The following is a 14496-nucleotide window of genomic DNA, read 5'->3' as shown; positions in this document are numbered from 1 at the left end:
GAGTAAACAAGATTCTTTAGAGGAACGAAATCTTATCATAACAGTATAAAATATTATCAGGGTATTCCATCAAGCTCTGATAGCACGGGAAGTTTACCTTAGCTCCATACTGACCACAGGCTTTGCTGGTTGATATTAATCCACTTAGTATGATGATCTCTAACCTTAATGAGCTCCTATGAGGTCAATTGGCATGGTGGTGGCGCGCAGTTGTACACCGTGTCATATGCCTGACAATGGGCTTTAAAACAATATTTTAAAAAGATATAGCATATATAAATATGGGAAGAGAATTTGAACAATTTGAATTTAGGATTATTATATTGGAGAAGAATATTAATGATATAGTCATTTTATGCAGATGTTATTTAGCACTATCAGACTATTTAAGGAGAAAGTAGTTGGTTACATTAGTGCTATCTGAGCACTCTGTAAGGGGTATTTACCTTGTGTGCCTTTCATCTGACAGTTTATTTTCCTCAGTGAATACAGTGGAGAAAAAAATATTTAATAGCTTTGCTTTCTCCTCGTCACTCTCTGCGACTCCCCCCTCATTACTTGATGGACACTTATCTACCTATATTTCTCAGCACTGAAGAAACCATTAATCCTGACCAAAATCCCAACTCCATTTTCTGAAAACTTAGTGCAGCAGGTGAAAGACAAATCATGCTTACTTCCATTCGGAAGTGACATCAGCTCTGACTTGGCAGAAAACAGGGGGACAAAGGTTCTCCCAGCTACTGTTCATCTACTGCTGCCAAAAAAACATATCTTCCACCTGGAAACAAAGCCAAACGACTAAACTATGCATGAAAACATAGGAACTGGAGTGCAGAAAGACAGCAATGGGAGCTCTGGACCATTGAGTCAAAATGTTAAATATTTGGCTGTAACAGAACACAGTTTGTTCACCAAAGGGCTGATGATACAATAATGAGTGTCTTCAGGTGACTGTGAAGCATGGTGGAGGTTCCTTGCAGGAGTTGCGGATTTAGTCAGGATTAATGGTGTCCTCAATACTGAGAAATATAGGCTGATACTTATGCATTATTCAGTACCAGCAGGGAGATGTCTGATTGCCTCCAGATTTATCCTGCAACAGGATAATGACCCCAAACATACGGCCAATGTTATTAAGTACTATCTTCAGCATTCTGGAATTGATGATTTGATCCAAACAGAGCCTCAACGTCATCGAGTCTGCCTGGCATTATATGAAGAGACATAAGGAGTTGAGCAAGCCTACATCCAAAGATCTGTGATTAATTCTACAAGATGTTTGGAACAACCTCCCTGCTGTATTCCTTCAAAAACGGTGTGCAAGTGTACCTAGAAGAGTTGATGCTGTTTTGACGGCAAAGCGTGGTCACATACAGAAGAATATTGATTCCTCTTTTGTTTATCCACTTAGAATTTTGTATATTGATGAAAATAATCTATTAAACTATAGTACTGTATATACATTTGTTTTGTTTGCACTGTAATGCCTTGTCTTATGTATTGGGACTGTGCCCTGCAGGTACAACAACAATAATGACTTATGTGTGCTATGCCTCTTTCTTTACTGAGGGAACACTGAGGAATGTACTGTATGTTCCACTGTTGATAGATTGGAGGGGTGGGCAACCTACGGCACTCCAGTGGTTGTTAAACTACAACTCCCAGCATTCATACTTACTCTGCTCTTCTCCAACCTCTCATAGAAATAAATGGAGCAGGCTGGGAATTGTAGTTTCACAACAGCTGGAGTGCAGCAGGTTGTCCACCCCTTTAAATATTTAGATGTTATGTCATTCACATTTTTGATGCTGTGTTTCAGGACCTGCAGTCACATGAACAGTTCTTTAGGTCTTGAACTCAGTGAAGTGTGCTGCATAGCTCCTCATGTACAGTAGATGATGAGCTGGTTCTATAAACAAGGTGTTTTGGTGCCATAAAGGCCATGCACCCTCGATGAGTGAGTATGCAGACTGTAGAGAGCTAGTCAGCGATGGCTTTTTAAGAGAGAGGAGCAGGCAGAACCTGTGGAAACCCTAGCGTGAGTTTTTAGAGTAAGCCTATTGAGATGAAGAGAATCTCACCGCCTGAAGCCATTTAATTTGAAGAGCACTGTTCGACCTTAGCTTTAGACTGATGCAGAACATAAGAAGTAGGCTACCGACTAGCTGCAGAGCATCATGGCAAGTAAAGATTCCACAGTAGCAAAGCAAGTAAACAGTACTTTAAGGCCACGAGGGAGACTGAATATGATTGAGTAGTGTATTGCCATCCCAGTTCTTCTGTCTACCAGTCGTGGGGAGATGACCCCCCTACTAAGTATACAAACTGCGCACAAGTTATGTTGTGCCATGGTATGTACAGGTGAAACTCGAAAAATTTGAATATTGTGCAAAAGTTCATTTATTTCAGTAATGCAACTTAAAATGTTAAACTAATATATGAGATAGACTCATTACATGCAAAGCGAGATATTTCAAGCCTTTATTTGTTATAGTTTGGATGATTATGGCTTACAGCTTATTAAAACCCCAAATTCGCAATCTCATAAAATTAGAATATTGTGAAAAGGTTCAATATTCTAGGCTCAAAGTGTCACACTCTAGTCAGCAAATTAATCTTTAACACCTGCAAAGGATTCCTGAGCCTTTAAATTGTCTCTTACTCTGGTTCAGTAGGAATCACAATCATGGGAAAGACTGCTGACCTGACAGTTGTGCAGAAAACCATCATTGACACCCTCCATAAGGAGTGAAAACCTCAAAGAGTAATTGCAAAATAGGTTGGATGTTCCCAAAGTGCTGTATCAAAGCATATTAATAGAAAGTTATGTGGAAGGGACAAGTGTGGAAGAAAAAGGTGCACAAGCAGCAGGGATGACAGTAGCCTGGAGAGGATTGTCAGGAAAAGGCCATTCAAAAGTGTTAGCGACTTTCACAAGGAGTGGACTGAGGCTGGAGTTAGTGCATCAAGAGCCACCACACATAGATGGATCCTGGACATGGGCTTCAAATGTCGTATTCCTCTTGTCAAACCTCTCTTGAACAACAAGCAACGTCAGAAGCGTCTTACCTGGGATAAAGAAAAAAAGAACTGGTCTGTTGCTCAGTGGTCCAAAGTCCTCTTTTCTGATGAGAACAACTTTTGCATATCATTTGGAAACCAAGGACCCAGAGTCTGGAGGAAGAATGGAGAGGCACACAATGAAAGATGCTTGAAGTCCAGTGTGAAGTTTCTACAGTCTGTGTACATTTGGGGAGCCATTTCATCTGCTTGTGTTGGTCCACTGTGTGCTTCCTTCCACAGATGAGCTTTATGGAGATGGTGACTTCATTTTTCAGCAGTACTTGGCACCTGCCCACACTGCCAAAGGTACCAAAACCTGGTTCAATGACCATGGGATTACTGTGCTTGATTGGCCAGCAAACTCGCTTGACCTGAACCCCATAGAGAATCTATGGGACATTGCCAAGAGAAAGTTGAGAGACATGAGACCGAACAATGCAGAAGAGCTGAAGGCTGAAAGCATCCTGGTCTTCCATAACACCTCAGCAGTGCCATAGGCTGATAGCATCCATGCCACGCCACATTGAGGCAGTAATTCATGCAAAAGGGGCCCAAACCAAGTATTGCATAGATATGCATGATTATACTTTTCAGAGGTCCTAAATTTTTCTATTTAACATCCTTTTTTTTATTGATTTCATGTAATATTCTAATTTTTGGAGATTGTGAATTTGGGGTTTTCATAAGCTGTAAGCCATTATCGTCCAAATTATAACAAATAAAGGCTAGAAATATCTCACTTTGCATGTAATGAGTCTACCTCATATATTAGTTTCACCTTTTAAGTTGCATTACTGAAATAAATGAAATTTGCACGATATTTAAATTTTTCGAGTTTCACCTGTACATCAATATAAGGCATAACCATAAAGATTGTGACCTTCAGAGACTATAGCTGGCAAGATTCGTAACTCCATTTTGAGAAGTAAAGTAGAACAGTTTTTATTTTTCTCAACATCTCCTTCCTATACTTGCTGTGCCATTTCCTTTGACGAAGTCCCCTCACCTTTCACCTAGATCACCAGTTTGATCATGATACAATCTCAATTGCAGAAATTACAGTAAGAAACCTGGTTGCTATTATTTTCTTTTATGACCTTAAAAGTATAAGCTTGTTGTATGCTTCATTATTATCTAGGGGACATTGGGGCAGATTCGAGATATGCATTTTGGACACGATTTTAGAGTGAGTGAGACAAGAGGAACCCTGAGGTGATAGCAGCAGATGAAGCATTTAACACCTGCATCAACATCTGCTGAGACTGTTCCTGTGATAACTTTTCTGGAGGGCCTGGTAGGTAGCTCACAACTCAAAGAATACATCTTCGGCTGGCACTAGTTTCGATTATATCCCCAAGGAGGCACTTACGTGTCTCACAGAGAGACTTACAGAGAACACAATGTGAATGTTGTAAATGTCATACAGCATCATAAATATCTTTGTCTTGTCTTGCAAAAATCCTTTGTGTCTGAACATAGAGAAATATCAAAATTACATTGTGCACCAGCCTGCTAAGGAATATATTTAAAGGAGAAGTTCACAATGAGTGTATTAGTCAGTTGTTCAAATTACACTTCCTTAATATGATGTTTACAAAATGGTCCTATTTGAAATAGGTGTAATACTTGCCACAAGGGGTATATTCTTCTGTCGGTGGTGATGATAGCCAAATGGTTTGTGTATATGTTCTGAGTGTTTGACTGTTTAGCTCTGTGTGTTATGCTTTACATTTTTTGTGTAGTATGTTACTGTAAAGTGGTAGTGTTTCTCCTGGGCAATGGTTGTGCAGTACGACTGTTAGGGTGACCTCCTGTTATTTTAGACATGTATGTCAGCTTTACATTTCACAGTGAGACCATTACCCTGAGTGATGTTGGAATGTGTGGGCACATAGGTGACCAAAGTGTTCCATGGGAGGAGCTGTGGACATTACATTATATTGAGCTATATTGGAGCCAAATAGCTAGGTTGGGCATGTGGCTAAGTGTATGCTGATCTTCTTTGTTCAGTGTGGAGTTTTGTGTTGCTCAGTGAAAGGATACTGTAACTAGAGGAGCAAAACTGAGGGGAGAAACAGAAAGCAGACTCAGAAGTTTAGCAAAGACCAGCAGCTGATTTGCATCCTGAGGGAAAGATGGAGAGGTGTACGTTGAGAGTCGCTATTGCATTTGAGCTATATTTTAAGCAAATGACAAATCGGGTCTCGAACAACAGATGTATTGCAGGGGCACTGCATCTGAACTTTACTGAACTAGTGTGGGTGGACACAATCATCTTCCATGTGACTGACCACAGGCCTGCAGGACAGACACCACTACTATCGCACCAGTCAGGAGTTGAGCACTGTGATTTTACTTGTGAAAGCTATCAAAAGACCATATGCTCCTCCCCCTCAAAATGTGTAACCAACAGGTTTTCTGTCTCGTGATTGAGTTTTAAGAGTTGTACCTCCTCTGAGAATTAACTTGAGTTTGTTCACCTGATCTTCAGAGTGCAACATTTCTGATAGGGACAGCTTGGCATCTCTAGCATCCCACTTCTGCCATCTACAAATGCTCTGCCTACTCTCGTCTTCATCTCCATTCTTTCAAGCAACCGGCTTTTTTTTTTTTTTTTTTTATCTCTGCACAAATGATTCACACATTTTTCTTAAAGGTGGTGTTCCAAGAGGTAGGACCCCCACCTATCAGATACTTATAATGCATCCTATGGGTATTTCATGGAAAATGGAAGACGTTAGACTAGTCTGATGAATCACATCTTTCTTTTCCTGCCAGATACCACAGGATACCTTTAGAGGTCATCTGGATTCCATACCTCCACATGTCAGAGCTTTTTTGGCAGAGCATGGAGGACCTACACAATATAGGCAGGTGGTTTTAATGTTACAGATAATCAATGTACATATAATAATTGATGCAGACTTAGATAGTTCATTTTTTTCATTCTGGGTGTTTGTACCGGTAAGGCCTCTTTTACACTTGCGTTGTCCGGATCTGGCGTGTACTCCACTTGCCGGAATTACACGCCGGATCCAGAAAAACGCGAGTGTACTGAAAGCATTTGAAGACGGATCGTCTTCAAAATGCTTTCAGTGTTACTATGGCACCCAGGACGCTATTAAAGTCCTGGTTGCCATAGTAGGAGCGGGGAGCAGTATACTTACCATCCGTGCGGCTCCCGAGGCGCTCCAGAGTGATGTCAGAGCACCCCATGCGCATGGATGACGTGCCATGCGATCACGTAATCCATGCGCCTGGGGAGCCCTGATGTCACTCTGGAGCGCCCCGGGAGCCGCACGGACGGTAAGTATGTTGCTCCCCCGCTCCCCGCTACACTTTACCATGGCTGCCAGGACTTTAGCGTCCCGGCAGCCATGATAACCACTCTAAAAAAGCTAAACGTCGTATCCGGCAATGCGCCGAAACGACGTTTAGCTTAAGGCCGGATCCGGATCAATGCCTTTCAATGGGCATTCATTCCGGATCCGGCCTTGCGGCAAGTCTTCAGTTTTTTTGGCCGGAGCAAAAAGCGCAGCATGCTGCGGTATTTTCTCCGGCCAAAAAACGTTCCGTTCAGGAACTGAAGACATCCTGATGCATCCTGAACGGATTTCACTCCATTCAGAATGCATTAGGATAAAACTGATCAGGATTCTTCCGGCATAGAGCCCCGACGACGGAACTCTATGCCGGGAGACAATAACTCAGGTGTGAAAGAGCCCTAACAGAATGCAGCATGGCCGAGAACTGCATGACAAAACCTTATCATAATAGTGCTGCAATTTGCAGTAAAACAGAGTATGGTTCTCAGACGTTATGTTAATACATGTGCACCTATTCCATTTGCCTTTTTATTTTGTTATGGGGTATAATATTCACCATCTGACATACATATTCTGATACTGTAACTATTTTATGCCTATTTCATTTTTCGAAGATAAAAATGGGACTGTCATTTCACTGGAGATACCACAATGGCAGCCATTGTTGCTGCTATACGATATGTGGGCTGAGGGGGCCAATTTAAGGTTGGTCTTGTCATCATTTAAAGGGGTTGTCCAGGATTAGAAAACCCTGGCTGATTTTGTCCAAAAACACCACACCTTTCCATAGCTTGTGTATGATATTGTAGCTCAGCTCCATTGAAGTGAATTGCGCTGAGATGGAATATCATGCTCCACCTGTGGATGGGCGTGGTGCTGTTTTAGGAAGATAGGATCCATATTTTTCTAAAACTGGATAACCACGGGGATGTGATCTCCACAAGTGTTGAAACGTAAGCTAACAAGGCTGTGGAAAGTGTACTGACGTCATGAAAAAGGAATGGGGGCACCTGGAATTCTTGTGTGTGACGGCAGCCCCTGAAAGGGGCCCAATTTTTTTTTGCTATGGGCCTCTATGTACACAACTGTCATTACTGCATAAATAACAGGGTACTTAAACTCAGCACGCTAAAGACATATTTTCTGTATAATGTTCCATAATTATATCATCACTATCCCCATTATATCATCATCTTGACGCCAAAACTGTAGGTGATAAAAAGAACCATACTCTTATCAATCGTTATTTTATTAAGAGGTCTTACAAGATTGAAATTGAAATCATTTAAATACAAATCACTTTTTATTCTTGTACAGAAAGTGTAATAAAGTTAAAAGATCTTATTATTATACGGAGCATTATTGCAAATGCTTACAAAAATTTTGCATAGAGTGAGTACAGACTCACAGATAACCCAAATACAAAACAACCCCAAAAAAGCTGTATATGTTACCCCGTCATCACTTCAACAGTCACACACAACCAAGATGCAGACAAAGTTACATATGGGGAGGGTATGAGCTTTACCAAGTTGGAGCATAATCACATCTCAGTGTACCATTAATACACTATGAAACAGTGAAAGCAATGGTATCAGTGGTTCTTAAAGGGAAACTCCACTTTTAAGGTTGAACTTTTTTTTAACTTTCAAATTATGTTGCTTGTTGGTTTCCTGACACATAAGAGCTCAAATTTACATACTATGGCCCCCAGCAACTTTTGGTTATCGCAAAATGGTGGGTCACAATAACCATTTTATAATCTTGCTTCCATAGGGTAGAAAGAATTGTGTAACTATATTAAGAATGGTTGGAATTGCCGCAGGGTGTCCACAACTTTTTTTCCCCCCACGGATAAAATGATGCATGATTGTCTGCAACTACTATGCAATCAAAAGTTCATTTGGAAGCCTAGCCTTGGTGATAAGTTGTCAAGTCATATGTCAGTGACAGGCAGATAATCTGAAGTCTGTCTACAAGAAAAAAACTGCAAAAGTTTGACAGCAGCAGTGGATATGATGTGAAAAAGACATACCAGAACTGAAAATTGGTACAAGAAAAGTAAGGCAAAGTATTGGCTAAATTTTATGTACATTTAAACTATGAAATGTAAAAAAAAGTGGAGTTACTCTTTAACATTTTGTACAAGTACATTCTAAAAAATAAAGATTTGGCCCCAAAATGGCAGTTCATTGAGTATGTACGTAAATGACAGGTTACTTTGGTGGCTTTTAAGAATGGACCTACTCAACAATATAACTGACTACAGCTGACTATGAGTTGGTAACAGCAAACTGGTACAATGTCCATTTTAAAAGGTTGTTGGGTGTTTTTCAAATTCTCTAATTCTAGATGAATTCTACGATGAATTCTAGATGAATCTAAGTTAATATCTGAGGGGGCTGCCTGTTTAGGACCCCCATGATTTAGTGGGGAATGAATACAAATTTGGAGGACCTGACACCTTTTCTCATTACAGTATATGGGCAGCCTAATATTACCATGAAATACCTAATTTCCCCTGTGATGGTGCTGCAGGGAAATTGAACACTTACTGCCCAGTTTTCCTACAGATCTCAATAGCAGAAAGGGAAAGTGCAGATGTGAAAGTAGCCTATAGTGGTAATGTCACAGAATTTTCTTTCATGGTTGATTTGGCATATTTGCAATAATTGTTCCATCCTGTCTCTAATAGGGTCAGGATCTCAGGTTGTTCAACATTTTGCCTTGTTATGTAGCAATACGTATCCTGTCCATACCACTATGCAGATTTTATACCCAGTAGTCTGTGGTTGCTGTGTCAGCAGCCATATTGTTTCTCAGCCCAGATATCATTAAAGAACTAAGTTAACAACTTGACAGAAGGGGACAAATCATAGACTATCATTTGGTAATTTTCATTCTACAGGGAAATATAAATCCAACTTCAATATCAAACCAAGATAATAAGGTTTTAAACCAAGCCCAATAGTAATGCAAACCTCCCAGACACACAAATACACACGCTCACACTAAAGTGTTATGCTGGAGATCCATGGTTTGCAAGTTTAGTACATACCCAAGGGATTATATGAAGACATACACAACTGTATCTATGGGCGAAATCATAATCCAGTGATATTTCTTCAAAAAGTGAATATTTCTATAAAGCTTATAGGGGCAAATATACAATCAGGAACCAGGTACTGACTCATAAACCTGTGGGACCTATGTCCACAAATCTATGGACACTCTGCAAGAAGATCTTTTTTTTTCTCTGAAAATATATCAGAAAAATTGCCTCTAAATGAAACTTGGCTTTTGTTCAGTTGTGATTCGAAATGTGCTTAATTCTGTGTATGGAGCCTGTTGCATTAGAGATGTGAATATCAACTTAACATAATGTGCCAGAAATATAATATGTTGGCTGTCAGTAAAAAGGTTAAACAGCATAATGAAGCCTTTAAAATTTTATTTCCATTTTTATGTACATTAATAAAAAAGAGCAGAAAAAATTTACACTTGTAGTTAAGAAAATAAATGGCCAACTCTCATTTTTGTGGATAAGTAAAATGGATAGAAGCTAAGATGTTATAGAACATGGATGTCAAACTCATGGCCCTCCAGATGTTGCAAAACTACAACTCCCATCATTCCCTGATAGCTGTAGTATGCCCAGGCATGATGGGAGTTGTAGTTTTGCAACAGCTGGAGGGCCACGAGTTTGACATCCCTGTTATAGAATGTGATATGCTACACCAAAGTCCCCTCAAATATAAGGGCACATGTGCCATAGACATCATTGAGGTACTCCTCTGGCTCTTCTGAGGTCTGTAGAGATGGGGCACCCTTAGTTTAGATAAGGCCCCATCACCAATATAAACCAGAGGAGGACTCTTCCTCTCCACAGACCACGTAATGTTAGTATATAAGGTAGGGCAATGACCACATTATCCTTGTGTAAAGAGGATCTTCATCCAAAACATACAACTAACATATATCATCGTGGGAAGCAGCAGCCAAAGTTTGGTAATTTTGTTTTATTTATTTACAGAGATTTTGGCTTTTTCTGATTCAGTTGTATCGACCATTTGCAAAAATGACAACAGAAGTACAGCCATTTTGGTTGTTGTACTTCAACAATCTTCTCATTATCTTCTTCTCAATCTCTTATCATTCTTGTTAATGACAGATCGCAGGAATAGTTTACCATTAGTTTCCGATAAGATAATTCAAAGGTGACAATATGGCTCCTCTTTTTTTGCAAAAATGCCCCCTAAAGAAAAACGTAAAACTACAAATTTCACTGTAAGTAAAGAAAATGTGACTTTCATAGTCACAAAATTTTCAAAATGTGGGGCTCATTTATTAACATATATATGATCCACTATTGCAAAATGGCATGCAACAAAATCTGTGACTTTTCCCTGCTCATGTCACTTTTCCGAAGTGATATATGATATTATGGGCAAAATTCACTCTGGTCCTGAAGACCAAATGTATCCCTACTTGGCAGAAGTTGTATAAACTAGCAGGACATATGCCTTGAGTGTGTATGTTCCTACCTATAGCTCCATCTCGGTACATTTGACAATGGATATCTCCTATACCTTGATTAACTAAACTCCACATCTTATAAGCTTTGATGTTTCTTCAAGACAAAAACTTCAGTAGATCCATTTTAAGAGATTGGCAGACCCTTACCATCCATTATGGTCAGCTGCTGTGGTTCCTACACTGATCCCCGCTGTCATCACTGACATGTCAAGCAGTGCTTTACTATATCGCATGACTAAATTTAATCGTAATTTATTACAATATCCCCACTGCAGCCAGCAATTGGCTAGCACAGTATTGTGAAGCTACACAACATGAACAGCACCAAGTTTGAGTGCAGAGTATCTTACAAATTTGTTTTTCTACCTGTATGACACAATTTTTTGCTGTGGGAGAAGCTAGACCCTAGAACTCATTAGAACATCTACATTAGCTCACTGGAGTTATCTACCAAGAATAGAACCTTTTATCCTACAACCAGCCTGCCAGCTGTAATACAAAACACTAATGATAAGACCAAGCATCTTACAGATGTACAAAAGTGTAAGTTTCCTCTCTACAATAAGTGACTCTAAACATAAGGGGGATTCCTCATAGACCGGCGTAGGCCTTGTCATATACTAGACGCATCTTCCGGAAGTCCGTGTGCCTAAACAGAAATTGACGGCAACTCGGAGCTGCCATAGATTTCTGTCTTCATTTACACAAAAAAACTGTGGAGGCCTGCTGGCCCCTCACCACCCCTCACATCCAGCTTTTTGGAAGGGGGTGAGACTGACTTATAAACACCACTTGCGACAAAATTTTGTAACAGTGGTGTCTAAAAAGTCAAAAACACATGGTGTGGGGGGAATGATAAATTCCTCCCCAAAGTTTCTATACATTGGCTAAACTTATATATTGTATATTGTGGAATATTTTATATGGCATAATAGAAATTCTGTTTCCCCAAAGGCTCCACGGTTCTATGACTATAGTACAGGAGGCACACCCAAAACTCCACATTCCTAAAAAAAATATATCATCTTAAATTTATCAAATTTTGTCATGTTATGAAAATATTTACAACTATGAATGTGAGAAAATGCTGGAGTTACTTACGAGATGTAGCCTTAAAGGAGTTAGAAGGGTTGCTCCGTGATCCCTTGCGGCGGCCACTAACACGTGCGTGAGTCTGAATCTCTCAACACAGAAGTAGCGAAAGATTCAGACTAACAACCACGCACTGTGGGTTCTAGGCTAGGATCACGTGCTAGGATCACATACCCAGTGTACAGCACGTTATCCTGGAAGTGACCATGGCACAGGATCGCTGTTCAACCTGGATAACCCTTTTAATGTTGGGTTTATACAACTCATCTAAATTTATCATAATGATCTCATCTCAAGAAGGTAATATGAGTGAAGGTAACTGATAACGTAGAGGAAGGATGACTTCAACCTCATTCCAAAGTCATAAGATAGGAGTCATCTTGTAAGTGCCCTATAGCCAGGTAATGAGACTGTAGCAGCATATTCATCTAGTAACCTGTAATGTTATTGATCATACAAAATAGTTTCTTGTTATAAGAAATCTTTTCACTTGTCATCACTCATTCACCATACAACACATACACCCCCCAACTATGAAAACAAAATAAAATGAACATAGGACAGCAAACAATTAAATCAGAAACTTCCCCTCTGTGCTTTTCCTCGCAGAGTGCATTGTCTTAAGGCATAGGCACATTTCCCCCTCTTTGATCAGAGATGGCTCAGTCCAGTGCCCTCCTTAATACATGGCTCTGGGTGACCATATGGGTAAATGGAAGAATTTATTTCTGGGATTTGTGGGATGCAACAAATAAGTGCACCATAAAAAGGAGAAAGAAGCCCAACAGAGGTTATGAACAAAATTTGCTGGTCAGTAGATAAGAAAGACAACCATAATGAACCTATATATTTTCTGGCTTTGTTAAAAAAAACACCCTGTATATGGAGTTCATCAAACCTTCAGTTGTCAGACAATGGGCCGAGTCGGTGAAGGTGATAATAGGTCATAGGTTAAATTCTATATAGAATGGAAAACATTTCCTTGGTAACCAGCATTTGAAAAAGATGACATGATGACATCTTATTAGGCAAAGATCAAATTCATATATATCTTGAAGTGTAATTTGATGTTTATCCAGTAATAATAAATTGTTTAGTGTAGTCTGAGAAAATGTGATCCATATGACCTGTGAGTATTAGTGATTGACTGGCATATTTTCCAAAGCACAATTTCTGCACTGTCAGTAGAGGTGCCTCAAGAAGCTGTTTTCATAGATTAAGATATTTTAGATAAATTAAAACCTCTTCATAAGGCCACCTCCTTGTGAAGACCACCCATAATCTTGACCAGATGTTTCTGAGACAGTTTTTCATTACTTTATACCTTATGGAACACCCCTCTAGGAGATCATTTTTCACCATAATTGTGGGTGTTCATCTAAGCAGAGAATGGCATAAAAAAAGGATCATACCTATCTTAGATACATTTTCAAACATTTTGTAATATCTCTGTATGTGATCTCTAATTTTTTCATTCGTCTGTCAACATGTCCCAGTTCTTGGGTCTGACACAGTTTTTTTTTATCTTAGTCACACCTTCTTCGCTACTGAACTACAGCTGAACTGAACAAGTTGAGAAAAAAAATAGAATTATTCAAATTTGGTAAATTTTAAAAAAATTGTGTTCAAACAAGAACCCTGAAAATGTATCAGGATGCTGCGTGTTATGGTACAAATGACAGGCTTTATGTGGTGGGCAAGGATGTATTTCTTTGGGTTTTCTCATGAACGTAAAAAATATGGTCAAGAGGGAAGACGACTGGAGGTCACCCTGAGCTTCTGGCACTGAAACATCTCTTTCATGGGAGAATAATAGATTTACAGATACATATCTATATATATTTTGTATATATTCACACGCACACACACATATTTTTCTGAGGCTTCCTGTGTCTGGTTACAGTCGTACTCCTGGTCTTTGGAGTTTGGCTTTCCAGTCTCTTATAGACAAATATTGTTATTTGTCTGGCAGGTGGATTCACTGCCGGCTTGTGATAGGAATAATTTCCCACTGGCACACACGCAGATCTCAAATACATTTTGTCGGGGTGCAGACGCAGAATAAGATCCTCGCGGCAGCTGTGGAAGCTTTACATTAGCCGCTTTTAACTGGATCTGGAAAAGAAAGGAAAATACTGTAATAAGAACATACACAATGAAACAAAAAAAAACGGAATTCATACACAATGTACATGAAATTCCCTTAATGTAACATCTGAGAAATCCAAAATATTCTAGATGTCAGATTAAACTTCAAGTGATGCTTCTACTTGACTCCCTGTAGGTCAGGGGTGGGGAAACTCTGTATGCGGACCACTGGATCAATTTATGTGGCCCCTGGCCCCCTGCCAGAGCATATGGTGAAAATGGTAATGACCACATCCAGCATGTGAGAGGCAAAGGAGGTGAGAACAGCACTGCACTGGCTGTCCTCACCTTCCCTGGTCTTCTTCCGGCCCCGCTCTGTGTCTGTACA

At 39.8% G+C, this 14496-nt stretch overlaps 1 protein-coding gene across 3 annotated transcripts in view; it reads right to left on the bottom strand.

Moving 5' to 3' along the window:
- Positions 1-7623: 7623 nt before the first annotated feature.
- The window catches only part of SGCD (sarcoglycan delta), a 756997-nt gene continuing 750124 nt past the window's right edge, over positions 7624-14496 (bottom strand). For all 3 annotated transcript variants that reach the window (XM_044281196.1, XM_044281197.1, XM_044281195.1), the window contains one exon: positions 7624-14135. In XM_044281196.1, the coding sequence (XP_044137131.1) occupies positions 13962-14135 (174 nt within the window). In that variant the 3' untranslated portion in view covers positions 7624-13961. The remainder of the gene's footprint in view (positions 14136-14496) is intronic.

Source organism: Bufo gargarizans, chromosome 2 (genome assembly GCF_014858855.1).
Source record: "Bufo gargarizans isolate SCDJY-AF-19 chromosome 2, ASM1485885v1, whole genome shotgun sequence".
Lineage (NCBI taxonomy): Eukaryota > Metazoa > Chordata > Amphibia > Anura > Bufonidae > Bufo > Bufo gargarizans.
Note: the sequence above shows the minus strand (reverse complement) of the source record. Positions and strands in the feature narration are given on the sequence as shown.